Raw genomic sequence first — 25,780 nt, forward strand, 5'->3', positions numbered from 1 at the left:
TTAATAACCTGATATTTAAAGAGAATCAAAATTATTATCAAACTCATGCTAAATCAATATTTCATTACCAATAAATTAATAAAACAATTTTGAATAGTCTTAGAAAGTGGTGTCAATGGATAATTTGACATCCCTGTTGAATCTAATAAATTAATACTTTTTCTTTATTAAGGCTATATACATATCAAATAAGACAAATATCTTTTGTAAATATTTTAATAAATTTCTCGTGTATTAATTTAGCTTACATATTAACTCAATTTTTTTATAAATCGATAAATAATAAATAAGTCAGTCAATAATTAACCCACACTTCGAACAAATTAGATGAACTATATTTTCTTAAGCTAGTTTTATCACTTCTAATTACAAAAACTTACTGACATGCAATATACTTTACACTACTCGAGTGTATGACCCAAATCCACAACAAATTGTAATTTATCTTATACTATATAATAATATTTTTTCATTTTAAAAATATTGATATTTGTAGAGAAAAAATATTTAAAAAGAAAGAATAATTATTTTATAGTGGAATATTTTAGAACTTTATATTAAACTATTTAAATATTTATATTAATAAATAATTTCTAATAATAATATCCAAAATAACGTAGTACAAACATATAATTAATATCTAATAACATGAATTAAAATCAATCAATATAAATGAAAAGATCATTTATGATATTGAACATCTTGTGTTTTTATCCTACTATAAATTTTGTCAAAAATAAAAATAAAAATATCATTCAAACAGATAAAAATATTTTATAAGTAAACTCTCTTATATTTTTATCTGAAAAGCGATAAATTATGAAAGTATCGTGAAATTGTTTCCATACAATAAGGACTAACTTGAATTTTCAAAAAATTCATAATCTCGAAAAGAGATATCTGACCACCCCTATAATATATAAACTTTAATGCATGTTAATACATTTTAAAATTATTGTTACATACAAAGCTAAATTATTTTCCAAGTTACTTATAATTATATACATTTAGATTCATCAAATACCAAGTATTGCTAATAGAAATAATATAAAATGCTCCCCAAATTAAATAAAAAAATCTTGTTGCTTTTTTTGCATGTTATGGCCAATCTGAATGTATCATTTCAAAATTATTATTTTTTAATAAATAATTAATTTTGTAATGGTTGATTTGTTTCACTGAGGTTATATAAATGATTGTAGCACAATTAACATATAAATAATAATGCCAGGTTGAGAGTCAATTTCTTTGTTTGAGTTGTGTGTTTACTTATTAATCCAATCTTGATATTTTATGTATAAAATCTCAGTTTTAAATCGAAAAAATATTTTTTTCTTTAATTCTCATTTTTAATGATTTTTACTTGTAATTTTATGTAAACATTGGTAATGAAAATTTAATTATTTATATACTACTGATTTTTATTTTAGTTATTCTATCTCCTATCTTATATAAAATAATATATACTTTTTAAAAATGTTTCTAAATAAGGTATAAGGTATAGTATATAAGTATTACTAAGTGTAGCAAATATCTCAGAAAAGTGTTATAAGCTTTGAATGGAAGTCCCGGTAAACGGCGGCAGTAACTCTAACTGTCCTAAGATAGCGAAATTTCTTGTCGCATAAATAGTGACCTGCATGAATGGTGTAAAGACTGCCCTTCTATCTCCGACATGGACTCGGTGAAATTTAATTCGCCGTGAAGATGCGGAGTACCAACGGCTAGACGGTAAGACCCTGTGCACCTAAACTATAGCTTCGCAGTGACAACCTTAATTGAATGTGTAAGATAGGTGGGAGGTGGTGACACACAACGACCAATCCTGAAAGACCATTCTTTCCTTCTATTGCGTAACTCAAAAAAGCTATAAACAAAGTATCAAAGTGGTACCGAGAACGATATGCTTTCGTTATCGGCGAAGGCTTCCAAAGGCGACCTGCTTTCCATACTTGTTGTTATCTTATGCTGCCATTTTTTCAATATTATTAAATAGCATGGTCTGGGGCTAAGATAACTCAAGTAGGAGAACCGTGTTATGAGTGACTTTATTGCACGGTTCAACAACTTTTGTGTATGTGATGCAAGTGAAAGTTACTAACTAAGTGATATGTTTGGTTTTTTTTTCTCAATCTTTTTATCCAAATTATCTTTAATTTCTTATGTTAATGTTAGATTGTTAATATTTTTAGTAGAAGAAAAAAAAAGCATCAATATATATTTTTAAAAATAAAATATCACAAATAAAAATTTCAAATTTCAAATAATAGTCATTCATATGTGTGTGTGTTGGGTTGGGGGGAGGGGTATTTGACTCTTCAACATTCTGTTTTTTACTCTTTTAAAGAAACATGAAAAAGATTTTAAAGAAATTAAAAATAATTATATAAAAAATAGTTTTGATCTTTATTTATGCCAAAAGGAAATTATGAAGGAAACTTCTCTTGTAATTTCTAAAGTATTGCAGAGAAAAGACATCACAAATACTTCTATAGAATTAGAACTTCCATATAAAATTAATTATTTTTTTTATTTTATCAGTAAAGATTTTTTGAAAATTTCAAACGTCTCAAAAGAATATAGATTTAATATATATTTTATGAAATAAATCGAGGTAAAACAATAAAACCTCTCCTAAAATAATATTTTTTTTAAAAACGTATAAATAAAAACACTATAACAATTTAAAACGAAAAAAGTATTATAAAGTAATAATCAATGGTTGAATATTTGGCTTATACAATTTCATTACTCGTTTCCCTTCATTTTCCATGAATACACGTTTTTCATTAGTCAACGTTACCAAACACATAGAAAAACCCAATATTTATACCAAAAAATTCCACAAAATTAAACCATTCTTCTTATTATCTCCATGGTCTAATTTGTTGATGATAATCCATTTGTTCATTAAAAAAAAAAAACAAATACAATATCATTAACAAAATCATGATGACTGCCTTAATTTCAATATGTATAGTTATTTTTTTCATTGTTACTATTCTTCGTATCTACATCAGACGTCGCCAAGCCCAAGGCTTGGTGATACTCTACACTACTAATAATTCTCGAATTTCTGACTTGACGAGTGTCGTATCGCAGGTTAATCCACCCAAAAATGGTCTTGACCCGACCATTATAGCTTCACTACCATTATTTCTTTATAAGAGAAATGATCATGATAATGATATTATTGAGTGCTCAATTTGTTTGAGTATTATTGAAGATGGTGAACTGGTTAGGGTTTTGCCTAATTGTAAGCACAATTTTCATGTTGAGTGTATTGACAAATGGTTCAATTATCACTCGACGTGCCCCGTATGTCGCACCGAGGCGGAATCGCGACTATTGCCCGAGCCTAGAGAGGGCGTTGTTAATCATACGCCACCTTGAAAGAGGCAGATCAAGAATTTAGACGATACGAGAGGTGATCTTCGCAAAAAGTATATCTAAATTTATTTATACACGAGTTTTGCCATAACGATATGTGTTTGACACATGTATATAAAAAATAATATGGAGTTTGATTTATTATTGATCATATTAAAAAAAAATGTTTCGAACCGCGTGTCTTGTATCGATATAGAAACTTAACTAGATCTAAAGAATTGGCAAAATCTCACATTGAGAGGATAAAAATCCCTAATAAAGATTATCGAACCCAAATATGTATCATTCTATCACAACCTTGATTGGTTGACATTCTGCGCGTAATTCCACAAGTGGGGGCATGACAAGGATAGAGTGTCAGACATTACCCCTATCTTGTATGGATAGAGAGGTTGTTTCTGATAGACGTTCAATTTAAATAAAGCATTTCCAAACATGTTGAAAAAGGGAAGAGTAACGAAATAACGTAAAATAGAGAGCAATGTTGAAATAATAACTCCCAAGTCAAAATAGTAAAATCCAGAACTATATGCTAAGCATTAAATTAGTAATCCTAAAACAGATAATTTAAATCGATTCACTAAGCTAGTTAAAAGCCTTGTTACTCAATTCCATCAGTGTGTTATACATTCAACATTCTCAATATTAAACGCTTTTGGCAAGCCAGAGCAAGACTTCTCTATGGAAACCCCGTTAAAGGAGACCTGTCTAGTTGAATAGGCTTCTAATAAGAATTTGAAGGTCCAAAAGTTCTACTAAATAACATGAAATAGAACAGATAGAAGCAACATAACTACAATGGCAATCTCTTATAACACCAATTCCTTTTTGTTCATTCTTGTTCTTTTACTCAATGTAACTATCAATCATACCTTAGATTCAGATGATTTGGTTTCTGAACTAACTCTCCTTCGTTCTCGATCTTCTACTGGTGTCATTCACCTTTCAAACAGATTACTCTGGCAAATTTTATCGGTACCTGTCCCTAGGCCATTCACTCTCCTTATATTCTTTGATTCTCAGAAGCTACATTCAGATTCAGAGATTTCACTCCCCAAACTCAGAAACGAGTTCTTGGTTCTCACGTCTTCTTTTCACACAAACAATCCAGATGACAAGAAGTTCTTCTTCTTTGACATTGAGTTTCAAGAATCACAAGCTTCTTTTGCTCTATTTGGTGTCAAGTCTCTCCCCCATATATGTTTAGTGCCCCCTTTTGCCATTGATTTCAAAAGGGATTCAATTCAGATGGAGTCCTCCGATATCACAAAGCATGCTGAATCGATGGCAGAATTCGTGGAGGCCAAAGTTGAACACATTATTGGTCCAATTCATCGACCAGGTTTTATTTCAAAGAAGCAGAGGATGTGTATCATAGCTCTGGGGCTAATCTTGAGTCCATTTCTAGTGAAAAAGATTGTATCTGGGAACACCCTTTTGCATGATAAGAACGTATGGATGGCAGGGTTGATTTTCGTGTACTTCTTCAGTGTTTCGGGGACAATGTACAACATAATCAACAAGATACCTATAGCTATGGTGGATAGAGATGATCCAGGAAAGCTGGTTTTCTTTTATGACGGATCTGGGATGCAGTTGGGTGCTGAGGGGTTTACAGTCGGGTTCTTGTACACGATTTTCGGGTTGTTGTTGGCCTTTGTCACTCATGCTCTTATCCATGTGAAGAACAGGAATATCCAGAGGTTGGTGATGCTTTTGGCAATCTTTGTTTCATTCTGGGCTGTAAAGAAGGTACTTCACCTGTATAAATGGAAGACTGGGCTTGGTCCTATTTATGGGTGACTTGTTTGGCTGATGCACAATATATAAGAGAATTGCATCAGTTTAACACACATGAAGTATCACTTTTACGAGATGTATTTTGATAAATAATTGGTGATATTCAGGACTTCATGTAGGAAACGCAAGCACTTGATAGCTAAGGTGTGAAACTCGCAAAAAAGTAAAACTTCAGGTGTGTTTTTAACCATTATCTCTAAGCTAAAATCATAGTACATAAAAACATGCCTACATTGATAATCATCTACGAAAATGGTGTATAGTCTCCCTGCATTTGTCCAAGTAATATTCTCCTCTTTGAATCCACATATAAACCTTAAAAACACAATATACAATTTCCGATTGTATGATATCATGGACAAAGTGTGAGATGGACTAATAACATACAAAACTGATTTTCTATACATGCCCAATGCAATGAGCTTAAAAGGCGAAAAAAGGTGCTGAAGTATCCAACTTACTTGTCAATTTGATCAACCGAGAAAATCAAAAGTTCAAAGGAGCACTTGATTATATGATACTTTGAGGACTGGTGCAGAACTTAATAGTTGTCACAATCCCGTCTCCAGATAGATGTATGTAAGAATCATTTTAAAGAAGAACGTCAACAATCAGCAAGTTGGACCTTCAGAAACATTGTGGAGCACAACTTCACTCCAAAGTTAGATTCAATAATTACGAGACAACAAAAGATAGAGGAACAATAATCCTGGGATCAATTCTCAACGCGAATGTCTTCTTTTAGACCTGGATCGGCGATATAATTTTCGCGAAACCAGAAAAATAATGATAAGGGCCACCTGTACAAGTACCAGTATCTTCAGACCTGAAGTGACCATTAAATAAATGTCACATCAGATGGCTCACAGTTCATGTCAGAGGTTTAAGAAAAAAGGAGGAGAATAGAATTACCTTTAAGTCTCTGAGCCGAGTCAGCCATATTTACCTCATTAGCATTTCTTCCACCAACTCGATCGAGATGTTTTCTTCTTGAGCGATACCTTCTTGTTTGATAAGAAAAATCCCCACCCATTACGCAGGTATTGGGGCAATTGACATTACTATCATACTCATCACTTCCATCACAACAGTCTGAAAATATCCTAAATCAGCAAGCAAGAACCAAACCACAGGGTAGAGTGGTAGATATAGATTAACAAATCAATAACTGCTATGCCCAAAAAGGAAACAACTGTATAAAATATGAAACATGAAAGGAGCAAGAGAAACATATTCTATAGCATCTAAGTCCTTAGTCACAAAGGCCGTCACGGTGATTAAAATATTCTCTAGGAGACTGCCTCAAGCGAATGATCGAGACTTAAGTAATAATTTAGGACTAAGGAAATAATTCTTCAAACATATCCACATTGGATGTGTTGGTTCTTTCTTCAATGAAATGCAAATGACAAAAGCCGCTTGCAAACATATGCATGTAAGGACCATCATCCATGGATGATAAAAACTTATCCTTAAAAAAACAGCAGACGATTTTTCATGAAGCAACAACAAATCCATGATACAGAAATCCTTCACTTGCCTTGACGTATTCACGTTGAACAGGTGTGATAAGGGTGTAGGTGATTCGTGCAAATTATTCAAATACACGTGAAATAAGAAAAACAAACTTAACTAACACACCCCTGTCCCCTGATACGTGCATATATCCCAATTCAATACGTACACATAAACAATCCATGTATCATAGCAACAAACACGCCTCAAATAAGAGGACGGACTTTTAAATAACACATGAATGGAAGCAAAATTAATTGTATAAAATTGTTTCTTGAGAAAAAAACATACTTAATACCTTAACCAGGAGTACTTACCACAAATATCATCATTCACACGAGAAGAGAACAGAAATTTAGGCGTACTGCCCACATTCCGGCAATAAAATTTTCCAGATGGACAGGCAGCCGTTCCTATCAAAGGAGAGAATGATTTAATTGACAGGAGAACTCAAACAAAATATATGCCAGCATTTTATAGGTTTCAAAACTGCGGAACCATCAAAAGTGATGGGGAAGAGCAACAGAAAATATACAAGCAAAAGGGAAAAGGATGAATGATGTGAAATACAAAATTTTAGTAGTAGTGCATCCAACTGTTACTTTCACGCCCATCATATCTAATGGAACTAGTCTAAGCTAACATTTTGGAGTTACTACTGGAGCTCTCTTCTGAAAATCCATGCAAAACTATCATATATTATATCTGCTTAGATATATATTGACATTCATAGACAAACAAATTTAGGCTAGTATATATAAGAAATGGCATCTGTTAACTATCCCTTTTCCAGGTTGAGATTACCTGTGTTGGCATTTTTGTTAGAAAACGTCAAATCTCCTATGTTGCGAATTGAGATAACCCGTTCTAGAAATAACATTGTAAAATTTCTAGAACATGGTGCACCACTATTTAGTGGGAATCGACCCGTAGTGCTCTATATAAATAACTCAAGTTACAAGCAAGTGCACCATTTAGACTTTTTATAGCATGGGTGACACTTGAGCGTTGTCTCACTTATTACTCATACTATTAGTTGTATTTCTTGTAGTTTCTTTATCCTTTTGACTTTTCTTATTATTTGTGATTTTTAAAAAAAATTACACTGAGATTTTCACTATAGCTTGTTATAACCACTGTAGCACAATACATATATGTGCACTTTAACTTGGCTTCATTTGTCATCTATGCCCTCTAACTTTGGGTATGCACAAGTAGACACTTAAATTTGGATTGAGTTGAACAAGTAGACACAAACGTCCTACATTGACAATTCACGTCCTCTATGTATTGTGACATGTAGGACGCATGTGTCTACTTGTCCAACTCTATACAAGTTTAAGTATTTACTTGTGCACACACCCATAGTTGGAGGGTATTTATGTTAGCTGGTGTCAAGTTAATTGACATATTTATATATTATACCAACTATTATTTAGGATGATTTTTCATGTTGTCAATATTATTTCGCCATGATTGTCTTCATTTACATTATATCTCCTTTTACTACTTTGAACTATTTTTTCCTGAGCCGAGCATCTATTGAAAACAGTCTATATAACTCTAGTGTAGTCGTATGGTTTGTGCACATTTTACCTTCCCTATCTGTACATTACACTAATTATATTGTTAGTGCTGTGTAGCATGAGTGTGAACATATAATTATACACATTTGAGAGACCAATGATTCATGTTCCCCAATTTTCGCCTACAAATTCGTCCATGATCAAAGGTACCTATGATTAATTAGAAGGCTTAATTCATAAATACGTTTTTTAACTTAGCTTCAGCTTGTTTATGCGCTCTCCAACTTTGGAGGTGCACAACTAAACATTTAAGCTTATATAATATTAAATATCCTACGTGGCATCCTATTATGCCACAACGAACAGGTGCGTCTACTTATTCAATTAAATAGGTAGTTAAGTGTCTAATTGTGAACCTTCGAAGTTGGAAGGCGTAGATTTTAATTGAGGCCAAGTTAAAAAGTATATTTATTTATGTAATGTGCCTAATTAAAATATAAGGAAGAGGCATTGCTTACCGGGCTCATCAGTTCCATCAATACAATCGCAGAAATCGTCGTTGAGCCGATCTATGGTAAAGGAATTAGATCCATCTTTGCATTTAATCACATCCGAAGCATAGTATTTCTCATCTGCAAAATTATCAGTTAGAATTTTTTTATAGAAATTTATACAGAGATTTACGCAATGTGAGAAAAACCTAGAGGATGGATTCCGATGGGCAAATCTGTAGAGGAATTGGAGACATGAAAGAAGAAGAAGAAGCTGAGGAGGAGGAGGAGACTTGTTAGCTGAGTGAGAGTCGTCGTCTCCATTGATGGACTGACTGTTTGTGTTTAATTTTAGAATTTCAGTGAGTTTGTGGCTTTTCTGCCCAAAAGTTGATTTTGGGAAAGGAATTAAAAATTAACGAGTTAATTATATAGGTTGAATTCGAGTTTATATAATTAATTATATTTCTATAATTTATAATATGTGCATAATTTACAACTAAATCTTTTGTATGTGATAATTATTTTTCCTTTGATTTTTCATTTTCATTATCGTATATATTCAATCCTTTTGTATATAATTTTTTAAAATTTTGTATAAATGTATATTTTTTTAGTTTTGTATAATATAATTTATATAATATTATATGTATAAGTGTTTAAAGTTTATATATTTATATTTATATCAATTCGTTATTTCGAGTTTTATTATATTTGTATAATTTTAGATTTTATAGTACTAAATTATACAAAAGCACACGGATTATATAAACGTGCCCGCAAATTATACATTTGGAGATGCGAACTATACAAATTATTGTCTTATCTCGCTCGCCTCTCTCCACCGTCTCCCAATCTCACTTGTCTGTTTCCTCCCTCTAACAAGTTTGCTCGCATCCCAACTCTATCTCCCAATCTCACTCGCTAAATATACAATACATATGTATATCAGTTACATATATACAATTATCAAATCGATATAATTTACATCTGTCCCAGTCTCTACCCTCTCAATCGTTTCTCTCCTCCCTCTCTCATCTCATTTGCCGCTCTCCTCCCTATAACATATAGCTATGAATCATAATTAGCAAACTCTAACTATGAAGCATAATTAAACTATTTTTGAGTGACTATATGCAAAAGTTTCCCCTTAACTATTCTTGCCAATTTGATTAAAGGCACAATACATAAATATGACCCTTAATTTGGCTTTTACATACAAACATATCCTCCAACTTTGAGTATGCATAGTTAGACACTTAAACACAAATGGACACACGTATCCTACTTGACATAATACACACAGGACGTCAAATTGTCATATAGGAAGAATGCGTTCATTATTCAATTTTATATAAATTTAAGTATCTATCGGGGCACATCCAAACTAAAGATCATAGTTGATGATTCACGTCAAGTTAAGAATCATGTTTATGTATTATATGTTGATTAAAAATAGTTTTAGTTTGTCGTCGATAGTTTATTTTAATAATACACTATTAATAATATAATATTTTTGAATCAAACTATCAATAACAAATGGACTTTTAGATTAATTCAATTTCACACAATTCAAGATATTTTTAACCCTTTTCAAAGTGTTTCAATTCGACATGGCATAATTTTAAAATCGATGAAATTTTCAATTTAATAGTTTGTTTATTCACTGTCGATAGTATGATTTTTTTTTCCAACAATTTGAGAGCCATTTTACATAAAATATTAGCCAATGACAAATTATTATTAATAGGTGCATCATAATAATTTTATCTTATTTTCTTAATTTTAATTTGTTTATTGAATTTTAACTTAATATAATATTGAAATGATTTTTTAAATATTTTTTATGATATTGAATTAAAGATTTCTCAAATAAAAATTCATTTTAATCTTGTAATTTAAACATGTTAGGTAAAATGAAATTAAATCTTTTTTTTAAAAAACTTTTTAAATATATTAAAAATAAAATAAAACAAACGAATTGAAACGAAACAGAAAAGGCCATCTTTCATGGTCTCTTTGTTCAAACTACCTATAATAGATACACATGCATAGATCCGTCCTTAAAAAAGAAAGGATGAATTTATAAGTATATATTTTAATATATTCCCTCCGTTTTATTTATATATCATTATTTCAAATTTTACGTTTTTTGAGAAACTAATTAAGTTTACTATTATATTTTTATTTGTTATTTTCTCAAAGTTATGTTTTCAAAAAAATATTTTGACTAATAAATTCACCAATACATATGAATTAAATATTTTAATTTTTCTATATTAGTTGAAATTTGACTTGACATACACTAATTAAAGAAACAATTATTAGTATAGATATATTACCAAAGGGAAAACGATATTTTTAGTTTCTATATTAAGGTTAATTTCTTATTTTAGTCCTTGTGTTATTTAACTTTACACTATTGACCTTCAATTATATTAAGTGAGTGATTTTAATTCTTCAACTAACAGATTCGAAAAAGTTATAGAGAGTTCAGTGCTAGAAGGAGTAATTCGAGTATTTTTAAAGTTATTGCTTAAGAAAACATACAACTTTTAAAAAGATTTTTCGCTGCAAATCTATCGTTCGTCGATATAAGAGGGAGGAATAATGCCTATTAAGTTGATTTTTTTTTTAAATTGTAGCTCAGATTGATGAGCTTGTTCTTCAAGAATTAAAATGAAATATCCGAACTATCCCTTTTAGCAGTGAACTCTCTGTTAATTTTTTTTTTGAATTTGTTAGTTGAAGGATCAAAATCACTCACTTAAAGTAATTGAAGATTAATAGTGTTAAGGTAGATTACACAAGGACTAAAATAAGAATATAACCTTAATACAGGGACTAAAAAGATTGTTTTCCCTTTTACCAAATTATTAATATTAAATGATGTTTAGTGAGTAATGATTGGAGTAAAAGATAGAACAAAATAATTGTCATTCAAAAGATGACAAGTAAAAATAAAAATCTATTTCTGAAAATAAGTGATAAGAAAAATTAAACGCAGGGAGTAACTCTCAAATCCCAAAGGTAAAACAGAAAAATTACTTATATACTTTCTCCGTTCACTTTTAATTATTCTTTATTCCTAAATTAAATTATCATTTTTATTCGTTAATTTGACACATCAAGAAACACACAATTATTCCCTTTCATGCTTTAACCCAACATTAAATATATATTTTTGCAAAACTTAATACAAAACAGTTTTTATTTAATAGAAAAAAGTTAAATAAAATAATCATGTCAAGTCAAATAATAACAAATAAAAATTATTTTTAAAAATATTAATTCTATGAAATGATAAATACTTGTTAGGTTGTGGAGCCTGATTAATATATACCATACCGCTGTGAAAATTTACTTATGGGGTGTTACCACAAAATATTAATTTCTCTCTTTTTCTCTTTAGATTTCTCATCTTTTTCTCTTATAAGTTCTTGTATTCTTTATTTATCAAAATGTGTGTGTGAATTCAAGGGATAATGCCCAAGTATCTCCTCAACCTATGCCTGAAATCTTATAGACACACTTATACTATACTAAGGTCCTATTACCCCCCTGAACTTATATTATTAATAATTTTTTACCCCTTTTCGACCTACGTTGCACTATCTTGTGGGTCCAATGATGGTTGACTTTTTTTTTTCAAATTAGTGCCACGTAAGCTAAAAAGAGGTATAAAATTACTTATAAAATAAGTTTAGGAGGGTAATAGGACCTTTGTATAGTATAAATGTGTCTCTGAAATTTCGAATATAGATCAAGGGGGTACTTGTACATTTTTCCGTGAATTCAATCCTAACAATACGAACCATTATTATTTTTAATAAAAATAACGTATAAATAAAAGGGAGACCATAATATTTGTCATGGTAATATGGGACAAGATAAGGATTATACATTATACAATCCAGAAACAGATTACCTTGCACGTTTTCCAAGAAAAATCATTATCCACACTCAAAATTATTTGTTTATTTGGAGTATCAAACGTAACCCCATTACTCAATTTGGCAAATATATTTTAAAATTATTATAAAAAATATGTAGATATTTTTTGATATTGTGTCTCTTTCGTTAAAAAAATAAGAGCATATATATCTTTTATACTAACAAATATAGATAATATATATGATAATTTTATCCACCGGTTTATTAAGAAAAAATGATGAATATATTTCAAAGTTATTGTAAATAATGTAGATATCATCTGTCATATTTTTTGACATCGTGCCCCTGTCGTTAAAAAAGTAAGAGCATATATACTTTTTATAACTAAAAGACATATATGTATCATAATTTTATTTCTGATTCGATATTTATTAAGTATCAAATCGATGAATAAGATTGCGTCATGTGTGTCTATTAAATCTTCCGTTAAAGCAAAGAACATATATATTCTAATTTTTTGCGATAAAGATATTAATATCTCAAAAATATAATGGAGTCTATCATATATTATTTATGATAATTCGTGAATATATTTGACATTTTTCCCAATTTAATATAATCAGGATATACATATTATGTAATAATATTAATGAATTTTGATTTTGCAGTTGCTACTCTACTTTTTCTCTTGATTCATTAATAAGATCTATTTATTTTTTTAAAAATATAATCTTTTCCTATTTTTGCAGAAGCTTTGACTTTTAAACTGCTTGAACACAACATATAACAGATTCTTTTTTTGAAAAATTCAACTAGTTATCATAACGTACACAAGAATTTTCATAGGTAGTTTATTTTGAAGTTTGATAAAAAAAAATTACGGAAAATGCACAGATATTTATATTATATGAAGGTTTTATTATCCTGTTGAACTTATTTTATAAGTAATTTTTACTCCTTTTCAGCCTACGTGATTCTAGCTTTGAAAAAAGTCAACCAGCGTTGGATCCACAAAATAATATCACGTAGGTCGAAAAGAGATAGAAAATTATTAATAAAATAAATTCAGGATTAATAGGACCTTTGTATAGTATAAGTGTGTCTCTGAAATTTCGAGCATAAGTTTAGGAAATACTTGTGCATTATCCAAAAAAAATAATGAATATTAAATTCTAATATGAATTTTTGATAGAGTAGATCTGATAATTCTTTTCTCTTTTAGAGCATTATAAAGTAGAAAATCAATAAGAAAAAACACCAAAATAACAAATATTTTATTCGTTAAATAAACCACGAAATTAATAGGCAAATGCTTGTAAGCCAAAAATCTAAATAAAGTTTTCATAATATCAATAATATACTTTATCATTCATATAAGATTTTACTATGAATAAAATAAAAAAGGACCCATAAAGTATTTTTTAAAATTTTGGATTTTATTAAAACAAGAGAATATGAGAATAATTCCAACAAAGAGTACCTTAGAGGCTTAGACAATAATATATTTAGCAAGTCATTTAATTACCAATAATTAAGTGATCCACCTATATATACATTCTTTTAATATTTAAAATTGTGAATGCATATAATTTAATTTAAACTCCCTACAGAAGTCCACGTCTGTTTGGTTTTTCACCTAACTGCATTTATAATTTTAAATATATTTCGGTTTTTATCAAAATTGTTATTATAATGTTAAATTGTGAAACAAATATTTTATTTTTGCATTATTTAATATTAACGTATTTTAAAAATATATATGTATTTGACATATAAAATATTATAATATTATAAACAGTAATATATCTACATGATCACATATAATAATAATTATATTATAACCAATTGACAAATCATTTTGTATTGTACTTCTTATTAGTTTCAAACACAAAACCAAAAGGCATTTATGTTCCCGTAAGCATAATAATAATTAAGGATGCTTCATCATCCAAGAATGTATTGTTATTATGTTTTTTAAATTAGAGATTCTAAATTTAAGATGTAAATATATATAAAAATATGTATTGCCAATATGTTTTTTAAATTAGAGATTCTAAATTTAAGATATAAATATATATATATATATAAAAATTTCTTATTTGGGGCAAGTTCAATTTTAGTTTCACTATTATTAGTACTTTAATTACTTGTCTATAACAAGTTAGTGTTGTTTTTAGTTTTTATTTTATGACAAAATTGTGCGGTAAAATATTATTTGAATTTTAAAAATATCTTTCGATAATATATTAAAAAATATTTTTTTAAATATTGGACAAGTAAACATAACCAGGAGAACATGTGATTAAAATAATATAATTTTTTCCATTCATTTTTATTTTGTTTATTTAAATTTTTTTCACTTTCTTTAAAAAAATGATTAATATGAATATATTACAAGAATACTCATATTAATTGATGTTTAGTGTGATGAATATAAGGTACGAAGAGTAAAATAAAAAAAATGTAATTAATTTTGTTTTAAATGTCTAAAATTATATTCCTTCCATCTTAATATATATTCCTTGAACTCTTTTTTAGTTTTCATATATATTAAAAAATATCTGTTCCAAAATAATTGTCAACTTACACAATAAATGGAGAATTAATTATCTTTTGCCTACTTTGTTGTTTAACATTAATTATTTTAGAATTAAGAGAAACATATATTCACTTCATCCCTATTTTTTTTAGTTGACACATCTATTACAAAATAGTAGTTGACTTGATAAGTTTATCATTTTATTTTTATTAATCGATAAAATTTCAAAATTTATTTACTCATTAAAGAGATTCGATCTTTTTCCAAAAACATTAACTCTCTAATCAAAAGAAAATATAATAAGTCAATTTTCTTTTCTTAATTTGTCAAAAATAATAAATAAAAAAGACCAGTATAACCTCAAATAGACAAATAAAAAGAAACACAAGGAGTAAATAAAATTTAAATTTAAAAAAATAATAAGAAATAACTAAAAACAAAGAGAGTATAATTCACTTTTCCTTTTACTTAGTTCCTAGATGAGAAAAACAACACTATCTCTATATTTAATACCAACCATTCAACTTTAAGCTATTCGATTTATCTTTAATAAAATAATTTATAAATATTTTAATAAAACAAAAAACTCTCTCCATTTATACTTATTTATCAAAATAAAGTCATGCACTTTCTTAAAGAAAATTTAATAAAAGATGTAATTTGATTAATATAATTATATTATAATAAAAAATATTCAAAATTTATATAACTTTTTAATTAAATAAAAACGAATAATATTAAAAATAAAAATTATTTTTTAATTATTTAAATTAGTAATTAATTTTAAATATCTATTTTTATAAGAGATACTCTATTAAACCATAAATGTTCTTGAATATTGTGCCAACTAATTATTTTTGACCAAATGGTGAGGATGATCATCTTGTCTTAAAAGTCAGTCACACATATGCCCATACACTCTATTTAAACCTTAATTTTCTTCTTACAAAAGCAATTTTTATATCTATTATCATAATAAAAGTTCAATCTTTTTTTCCCCTTTTCTTTTATCTTGATTTGTATCTAATCAAGAATGCAAAAATCCCATTTTTCATCAATGGAGAAAGTGAATTTCAGAACCAAAATCATCAGCAGACACCTAAATCAAGAAACCCCATCACCCAATTTGTTGCTCCAATCCATCCCATGTCTCAGCTACAACCCACCTGAGCTTTTAGAGCCCTCTGCCATTTTTGACACAAAGGAGATGAGAAAACTCATGGATGGTCATAATTTTGTTGAAAAAGACTGGCTTTTTGGTTTAATGTTACAGAGCAATCTGTTTAACCCTATTGAAAGAGGTGGCAAAGTTTTTGTTTCACCTGATTACAATCAATCTAAAGAACAACAAAGGGAAATCACCATGAAGAGAATAGGGTACCTTCTTGAACATGGGGTTTTTAAGAAATGGCTTACTGGTAAAGGGCATGAAGATGAGTTGAGGAAATTAGGTCTTTTGGATTGTCTTGGTATCTATGATCATTCACTTGCCATCAAAGTTGGAGTTCATTTTTTCCTATGGTATGTTCTTTCTTTTAAAAAAAAAAAATTTGTTGCTTTTTTACTTTATCCATTGGTTATGTAGAGTGACATATAATTTGTCGATAACCATACTCTAAAAGCTAGCTATTAATACGATAGAGCCCAAAGCTATATAAATCCCTTTTAGTGGACCACCATATAATGTAATTATGAGTAAAATAATGTTGACATTTATCCCATGATTATTAATCACCTACCCCACCAGCCAACCAACCTTGAATTTTTCAACATTTCTAATGGTAGAAAATTCAGTCTCACTAGCATTTTGGTTGATTTCTCATACAGAATCAAGCATTACTTTTTAAAACTCTGAATGATGGAAAAATCCAATCTTTTGTGTTCTTCAATGGAGAAAGTGAATTTCAGAACTAAAGTACTCAGCAGACACCTAAAACAAGAAACCCCAACACTCAATGTTATACTTCAATCATTGCCATGTCTTAGCTACAATCCACCTGAGCTTTCAGAGACAGCTGCTGTTTTTGACATTAAAGAGATGAGAAAGCTCATGGATGGTCACAATTTGGAGGAAAGGGACTGGTTTTTTGGTCTGATATTACAGAGCAAACTTTTTAACCCTGTAAGAAGAGGTGGAAAAGTGTTTCTTTCACCTGATTATAGTCAATCTAAGGAACAGCAAAGGGAAATGACCATGAGGAGGATTGAGTACCTTGTTGAACATGGGTTTTCCAAGGATTGGCTGACTGTTAAAGGGCCTGAAGATGAGTTGAGGAAATTGGCTCTCTTGGATTGTATTTTTATCTATGATCATTCTCTTTCCATCAAGATGGGTGTACATTTTCTCCTATGGTATGCCTTTTTGTCCGTTATGTACCTAGTGCAGCAACACTCGACTACCTACTAGAGGTTTATTCTCATTTTCGAGTCCATACCTTTATATTTATTATTAAGTTGAATGGAGTCATGTCCTATCTAATCACCTCCCCCGGTTAGATTTCTGGTATAACCTACCTCTAACACCTTCTTACTGGGGCCGCTCCCACCTTGTCCCTTATAACTTCATTTCTGATATATCTCCTGAGTGTGCTCGTATCCTCATCTTCACTGTATCATCTTTTGGACTTGGACATTCTTGGCCAATACTTTGTCCCGTATAAAAATATCGGTACCACCACTCTATAGAATTTGCCCTTAAGTCTTGCTAGCACATTCTTATCACAGTACTCCGAAGATGAGCACCAATTTTGCCTACCCGCTCCAATGCGACGCGTGACATCGACATCAATCTCCCCGTTTTCTAGGATTATGAACTCAAGACACTTGAAGCTCCTTGGGTATAATTTGTGCATCGATCTCCACTTCCACCTCCACTTCATGCATTACGTCACTAAACTTGCACTCCTAGTACTCTCGTTTAGTCCTTCTTAATTAGAAAACTTTAAGACTCTAGGATTTGTCTCCAAACTTCTAGCCCATCGTTAACTATACCACGCGTTTCATCAATCAATACTATGTCATGAGCATGGACATTCTTGATTGCTTGATTAATTTGTAACAACCTAAGTTGAATTTTTATGTACAAACATTCTATGTTATATTTTCCGGCAGACTTCCGGGGTAACTGCATACCAGTGAGCTTTCTTGAAAAGTACATTATTGGAAGAAATTTATGTTGGTGGTAAACTATTGCACGAAAAAGATAAATTTAGGAATATTATAAGAAGAACCTAAATGGAGGGAATTTATTGTAGAGACAATTTTGATTGGTTGTTGTCGTTGCATATATTGAATTTCCAGGTTATCCGAATATCATTGAACTTTTTGGTTGATTGATTCAGGGGTGGTGCAATCCAGTTTTTCGGTACCAAACGACATCATGATAAATGGTTGAAGGACACAGAGGATTACGTGATTAAAGGTTGCTTCTCGATGACAGAGTTGGGGCATGGAAGTAATGTATGTGAAAGTTGTATGAGTGTATATTATATAACTTTAGAAAGTAAAATTTTGTCAATTGTTTCTGCAATTCTAACCGATATATTTGCAAGTACCGTTCAGGTTCGAGGTATTGAAACAGTCACAACATATGATTCAAGCACAGGAGAGTTTGTCATAAATACTCCATGTGAATCAGCTCAGAAGTATTGGATTGGGGGTGCAGCTAATGTAACTATACTTCCTCTCTAATTTTTTTTGGAATGTTTATTTGTTTGATGTTTTAACTCTTGCTTGAGCCTTAGTCTAAATTGACATCATTTCTCTTGACTGTGTTGTAGCATGCAACACATACCATAGTTTTCTCTCAGCTCATCATTGACGGGGAAAATCAAGGTGTCCATGCTTTTATTGCTCAGATCAGAGATGAAAATGGTGACATTTGCCCAAACATCCGCATAGCTGATTGTGGTCACAAGATTGGCTTAAATGGTGTTGACAATGGCAGAATTTGGTAGTGAAGAACTGTACTTAAATTTGGATTTAAGTGGAGTAAATTGTAGTAAAAGTTTATGGCTTCATTTTGGCAGTTAGGAGCTAAGATTTTGTGAAATCTCATTTTCCAGGTTTGACAATGTCCGGGTACCCAGAGAAAATTTGTTAAATTCAGTGGCGGATGTTTCTCCAGATGGGAAATATCTTACTGCTATCAAGGATCCTGACCAGGTAAACTTAATTCGTTCCAAGGCAATGATTCCCAATTACTCCCTCCGTCCGGTATTGTTTGTCGTGGTTTCTATTTTTAGAATCAAACTAAAAAAAAATTGACTAACATTTTTAGATGTATTTTTTCATCATATTAATATGCAAAAAATTGTAATTTATAGTACTTTTCATATAATTTTAGAATATCTAATTTTTTTGTTTAAAATATCGAATTAATGTGATCTAATTTACCTTTGAAAATTAGTCAAATTGACTTTTGATAAGCGCAACATGACAAATAATTTTGGACGGAGGGATATTTTGTTGTGCTTGATTAGTGCAAGTTTTTTTTTTGAGGAAGCATAATAAGGATAATTTTTATCTACTAGTGATTCTTTATGGTAGGCCGGGGAAAACAGCCTCTAGTAGAAATGCAAGGTAAGACTGCTTACAATAGGCCCCTGTGGTTGGGCCCTTCCCCAGACCCTGCGCATAGCAGGAGCTTTAGTACCGGGGCTGCCCTTTTTTAGTGATTCTTTACGATCATAGGAGATTGTTAAAGTTTTGACAGTTCGTCAAGAAACATTGCGGAGGATAATGCTAACTGGATTTTGACAATTTGTTCCCAGAGATTTGCAGCATTTTTGTCTCCTTTGACATCTGGCCGTGTTACAATTGCAGCTAGTGCAGTTTACTCCGCAAAGGTATGACAAGCAACAGTTGCTTCTACACACATATTTTATTTACCACTCATAGTATTTTTGTGGCATCTCATTTTTCTGTTCGTGATGCTTTGCCAGATTGGTTTGGCAACCGCGATAAGATACTCGCTGACAAGAAGAGCGTTTTCAGTTACTCCTAATGGACCAGAAGTTCTTATACTTGATTACCCAAGTCATCAACGGCGACTTCTTCCTCTTCTTGCAAAAACGTAAAAGCTCACTGAAATGCTATATAATTTATTCTACCATGCATTCTTTCTTTCGTCCTCTTTGTATTATTATTCTTTGTTTATGATTTCCCCCCTTCATTTTGTTTCTCTCAACAGTACTACATCAATAAAATAACCAAAAACTTTTGTTGTTTTCTCTTTTGAATTGAAGTATGTTTAACCTTTCAAATATCCATTTTGTCGCTCCGTAGTTAACTTTCTGGCGGTAAGTATGTATAGAAACTCTTCTGCTCCTGCTAGTTGAAACTTGTTTTTATTATAAATAAGCCTTTTGAGAATGTGTTCCAATTTTTTTCCTTTACTAATTTGTCATGTTTTTCTTGTAGTATGTTGTCAGAGTCACTTACCTCCCACATCCTCGGGCCAATTGTTTTCTATTTTCAGCTACTGTACTTGTGCAACGTTATCATCATTTGTTAAAACCTACCGTGCAGTCTGCCATTTTGGCACTCATCTACATATCATAAATTGTCAGCTATGTCGGTATAATTTTATGGTCTTCCCAGTTAATTGACCCATCTTTGGCTCTCTCGCAGATATGCTATGAGCTTTGCTGCTAACCAGTTGAAAATGATGTACGTCAAGAGGACACCTGAGATGAACAAAGTTATTCATGTTGTTTCAAGTGCATTTAAAGCTTCTGCAAGTTGGCATAATATGCGAACTCTTCAGGTAGTATGCACAGGAAGAACTTGGATTATAACGATTAGCTTTCTTCCGAACTATATAAGATTCTTTGAATATTGAATCAGGAATGTCGTGAAGCCTGTGGAGGCCAAGGGTTGAAGACTGAAAATAGGATTGGCCAGCTAAAAGGTGAATATGACGTGCAGTCTACTTTTGAGGGTGACAACAATGTTCTTATGCAACAGGTATGGTAAAAAACCTATTTTTTTTACAAAGTATAGTACATATGTAGGTCATTGATTAGGGTAGAAGGTTAGTAGACAACCAAAGTTTTCACACTTTATTTGGGAGATATAGGGGGTTAGACTCCTTCTCTCTTTATTAGAATATTAGTAGCAGTATTTAGTAGTTGCATAGTCTCTTATACTCCGATGTGTATTAGTATCTGTTTGCTGCATTTAGTTTGTACCTTGCTATTTTACTGTCATATTTTTCTTGCAATGCTGCTTCAAAAACTTCCCTTTTGAGCCGAGGGGTCTATCGGAAATAACTTCTACCTCACAGAGGTAGAAGTAGAGGTAAGATTTGAGTACATCCTACCCTCCCAAACCCCACTTGTGGGATTACACTAGTTATGTTTTTGTAATATGTAGTTTCTTCTGACTCGGATAAAAATGGAACAGTAACGAATTCTTCCGTGATTCTTTTGTAAAAAGAATTTGTAACACTCTCAAGAGCATGCGTGGTTCTTTGGGTCAAAAAGTTGTTAGGATCATAGATTGTGATGATCTCTTTGCATAGTCGCTAGGTAACTTTGTTGTTCGATGGAAAAATTGTAATGGCAGGTAAGCAAGGCACTTTTTGGGGAATATGTGGCAGCCAAAAGGAGTAAGAAACCGTTCAGAGGATTGGGATTAGAACACATGAACACCTCTCGTCCCGTCATACCTTCACAACTTACAAGTATTACAATGAGGCAAGCCCAGTTCCAGGTAACAAAGCTTTTGTTTCTTCTTTCATTTTAGATGCTCATTTATCAGGTCAGAAGTTCTGATTGCCTTTATTCCAGAATGACATATTCTGCCTACGGGAACGAGACCTGTTGGAACGTTTTGCTGCTGAAGTTTCGCAATGCCAGGCACAGGGAAAAAGCAAGGAATATGCTTTTACTTTGGTAAGCATATTCTTCATCTTTATTCTTCTCTTATTCAGCTTGTATTGGGTGCTTGCATATAACAAATTAACGTTTCCCCCTCGACAGAATTATCAGCTTGCTGAAGACCTGGGGAGAGCCTTCTCAGACCGAGCAGTTCTCCATACTTTCCTCGACGCAGAGGCATCCGTCACATCTGGCCCCCTTAAGGTACTTAAAAATGTCTTTCGGATCATTTTTATAGTCGTTTAACACAACTATTTAACGAGAAGGGTAGGTGCAGTGGGCAAAGTCATGAAATGTCTCACTGACAGGAATAATCAGAATGTTAGACCTTTGCATGCGTAATGAGAATGCGAGTTTTCTAATGTCATATGTTGTGTTCAACCGTAAATTCTCTTGCAGAACGTTTTGGATCTCGTCAGATCGATGTATGTTCTGATCACCCTAGAAGAGGATGCTGCATTCCTCCGATACGGATACCTGTCCATGGACAACGCTGCAATAGTGAGAAAAGAAGTTGCAAAGCTATGCAGTGAACTAAGGCCACATGCACTTTCCTTGGTCAGTTCCTTTGGCTTACCTGACGCCTTCTTGAGCCCGATAGCTTTCAATTGGGTTGAAGCCAATGCTTGGTCGTCTGAACAAAACTAGCTCGTCGTTCTTCTGAACAATCCTTTGGCTTACATGGCTTGTTGTTGCAACTTATGTGTTTGCCATGAATAACCAATAGGCTACTTGCCATTGTTCTTTCTCAAAAAATAAGTACATTTCACCTTTTATCTTTAGTCATGAAAGGACAGATAGTTTTACTGATAGAAAGTGTTGTTTGATCCTCTGGTATGTTATAGATGATCTGTCTATGTGTATATGCTCATTAAGATATCATGACATTTGAAAAGGGACGGAGTTATAGTTCTGTTTACGGGTTTGATAAAACTCTGTGAATCTAGAACTCATGAGTTATAAACTTAAAATTCTAGTTCTGCTTACGGGTTCGATAAAACTCTGTAAATTGTCCTTTTTTCCTAGAACTCATAAGTCAAGCTTAAAATCCTAGCTCTGAGCAAAATCAGTGAATTGATGTCTTTGCAGTGATCATTACCAATTTATGGCTCAAGTATTTGGGAATTTTTTATTCCAAATTGATTTATTTTCCTCTAATTCAAAGAAAAGTGACTTCTATATTTTTCAAACTCTCTTTTAACTTTTTAATTTTCGATCTGAGATCGAGTTATATATGACTCTTGATTTAAATCTAGTGTCATATTATTTGTCTAGATTATATTTCTCTGTTTTTGGAACAATTTTCTTTTTTGTACTAGCCAACAAGTCAACAACACCCAGTGAAATCTCACTAAGTAGGATTCATGAAATGTGGAGTATGCGGACTTTATCATAATTTAGTGGAGGTAGAAAAATTGTTTTCAAAAGACTCTCGTCTCAAGTGGATCAAATTCAAGTAAAAAAAGAAGCATAACAGTAAATATGAAAAGCGTTGTAAAGTCTACAAGAAAGAAATAATAACAACAAAATAATATGATAATCGTAACACAATAAACAATATAATGCAAGACCTACAAGGGAACATCTAGCACTACGATAGGTATTAACAAGCCTAAACTTTCGCAAGGCAAGACAACAGTTTACCTCTACTAATCTTCTACCCTAATAACCCTAATATGCTATCTCCACTCCTAGAGTCATGTCCATAAAAATAAGGATAATGCACAAATACACCCTCAACCTATGTCCGAAATCTCAGAGACACACTTATACTATACTAAGGTCCTATAACCCCCCTTAACTTATTTTATTAATAATTTTGTACCCCTTTTCGGCCTACGTGGTACGATGTTGTGGGTCCAATGTTAATTGATTTTTTTTTCAAGCTAATGCCACGTAGGCCGAAAAAGGGTAGAAAATTACTTATAAAATAAGTTCAGGGGGATAATAGGACCTTAGTATAGTTTAAGTGTGTCTCTGAGATTTCGGGCATAGGTTGAGTGGATACTTGTGCATTTTTCCATAAAAATATCAAGTTCTGCCATGTTCTGTTCAATACTTTTTCAGCCTACTTTTATCTCTATTGTGTGTACTCCTTACATCAACCTCTTGCACCTCCTAACTAGGGCATCAGTGCACTTCCTTTTTACGTAACCATACTATCTTAGTCTTGCTTTCCTCATCTAATCCACCACGGAGCAGAAACTCATGTATATGTGATTAATAATTTTTTGACCAAATAACTATAAATTTTAAATAATTGATAGAATTTCAGACTCAAACTCACAAAGTTCAAATAACAGAACGATTAATCTAATTACATCTCACTCTCAAATTGGTCAATATGACTATATGAATCCTCTGTGGTCATTTTATCTAGTTCTAATCTTTCGATCACAATAAAGTTATATCTATTGATATAAAGACCGACTATCTAAATCTTTGCTTCTCAAACAATTAAAAGCAAGACAATCTAGAGTAAATATCTTTAATAGATATTCGGGTTGAACAAATAAGATAACAAAATAACAAAAAGTGATTTCTAGGAATAAAATCCAAAGATATATAGAAAAAAAGAAAGTATTTTTTGAAAGAGTAATGCTAAATGACCAGAAAAATTTGGCCAGAAATATAACAAGACTAAAATATCCTTATTTTAAGTTTTACATTTATTTCCTCAATATTTTTCCCTCCAAACAAAATTAATTTTTTTTCTAATTCCCAAACTACTAAACATTAACTATTTGACTGCAAAAGAAAATTAAAAATGTTATTTTTTGTGTGTGTAGTTTATCCAATTTATTTTTAAAAATAAGTATTGTTTAGTTAATTAAAAAAAATGTACGCTTTAATTAAAAAATATTTTTGTAATTTTATTTTTATACATTAATATTTTTTTTCATTATATAGCAAATTATGTTCTACATATACCCCTCCCCTAAACTCAATTATGATCCTAAGGTGCCAAAGTATACCTTTGAAAAATTATTTTTTCGCTTAAAATAAATCTCTTTATTAGAAAATACAATCAAAATTTCTCATTAATAATAACTATATATGACTATCTTATCTACTAATGATTATACTTAATTATTTTGTAATAAAAAAATCAAAAAATATAGTAATTAAGCGTAGATTAAAAAATTAATTAAATTCTTCATTAAATATAATTAACTATGGATATTTTTTGAGAGAAAAATTATATTGAAATTTCGATATTTTTAAAAATAATTGATTATAAGACATTCAATACTATGTCATGAATAGCACATTATTTTTTTATATTATAATCATTCCGCACAAGAATTAACATATATAGAAAATGGTGAAATTATTTCACTAATTTTAACAATGATTATATAATCCAGTTATTCCAATAGTATTAATTAAGTGGATATTTCAAAACAAATGAATAAAAGATCACTCAATACCTACTTATCAATTATAATACTTTAAAATAGATGTATTTTATGTATATATTAATTTACAATATATTTTTAACGTGTATAAGTAAAGTATAACATAACTAGGATATATATGTTTTAAAAATTATTTTTATTTAATGTAGAATTTTAATATTTCAATAACGACAATCAAATCTCAAAATACTTTCGAGTTGACAGACATCAGCACATTATAAAAATACATAATTTACATAGTAATCAAATATGTAATTTAAATATGTAGTTTAATTTTTAAACACGTTGTTGTAAATATGTAGTTTAATTTTTTAAAACATAATAA

The 25,780-nt window shown here is 30.7% G+C and overlaps 3 protein-coding genes across 4 annotated transcripts; 2 read left to right on the forward strand and 1 right to left on the reverse strand.

Annotated features, from left to right (window-relative positions):
- Positions 1 to 4,188: 4,188 nt before the first annotated feature.
- Positions 4,189 to 5,193, forward strand: LOC101261758 (probable dolichyl-diphosphooligosaccharide--protein glycosyltransferase subunit 3B). Its single transcript, XM_004248433.3, has one exon. It carries the CDS (start codon positions 4,189 to 4,191, stop codon positions 5,191 to 5,193), a length of 1,005 nt encoding a protein of 334 aa, XP_004248481.1.
- Positions 5,194 to 5,463: 270 nt separating this feature from the next.
- LOC101244125 (glucosidase 2 subunit beta) lies at positions 5,464 to 9,120 on the reverse strand. Its single transcript, XM_010328786.4, has 5 exons — positions 8,932 to 9,120; positions 8,750 to 8,863; positions 7,023 to 7,118; positions 6,103 to 6,282; positions 5,464 to 6,016 (listed from the first exon to the last, which is right to left on the reverse strand). The coding sequence occupies exons 1-5, from the start codon at positions 9,044 to 9,046 to the stop codon at positions 5,913 to 5,915; spliced, it is 609 nt and encodes a 202-aa protein (XP_010327088.1). The 5' UTR covers positions 9,047 to 9,120; the 3' UTR covers positions 5,464 to 5,912.
- Positions 9,121 to 15,688: 6,568 nt separating this feature from the next.
- On the forward strand, positions 15,689 to 23,036 carry LOC101243641 (acyl-coenzyme A oxidase 3, peroxisomal-like). Of its 2 annotated transcripts, none has more exons than XM_004248137.5 (13): positions 15,689 to 16,676; positions 18,497 to 18,614; positions 18,717 to 18,824; positions 18,935 to 19,107; positions 19,220 to 19,319; positions 19,928 to 20,002; positions 20,099 to 20,229; positions 20,787 to 20,922; positions 21,003 to 21,122; positions 21,723 to 21,869; positions 21,947 to 22,051; positions 22,139 to 22,240; positions 22,436 to 23,036. In XM_004248137.5, the coding sequence occupies exons 1-13, from the start codon at positions 16,189 to 16,191 to the stop codon at positions 22,682 to 22,684; spliced, it is 2,052 nt and encodes a 683-aa protein (XP_004248185.1). In that variant the 5' UTR covers positions 15,689 to 16,188; the 3' UTR covers positions 22,685 to 23,036. The 2 variants fall into 2 exon arrangements, with proteins under 2 accessions (XP_004248185.1, XP_004248184.1); XM_004248136.5 differs by lacking the exon at positions 15,689 to 16,676 and adding an exon at positions 16,843 to 17,507.
- The last annotated feature ends 2,744 nt before the right edge of the window (positions 23,037 to 25,780 follow it).

This window comes from Solanum lycopersicum, chromosome 10 (genome assembly GCF_036512215.1).
Source record: "Solanum lycopersicum chromosome 10, SLM_r2.1".
Taxonomy (NCBI): domain Eukaryota; kingdom Viridiplantae; phylum Streptophyta; class Magnoliopsida; order Solanales; family Solanaceae; genus Solanum; species Solanum lycopersicum.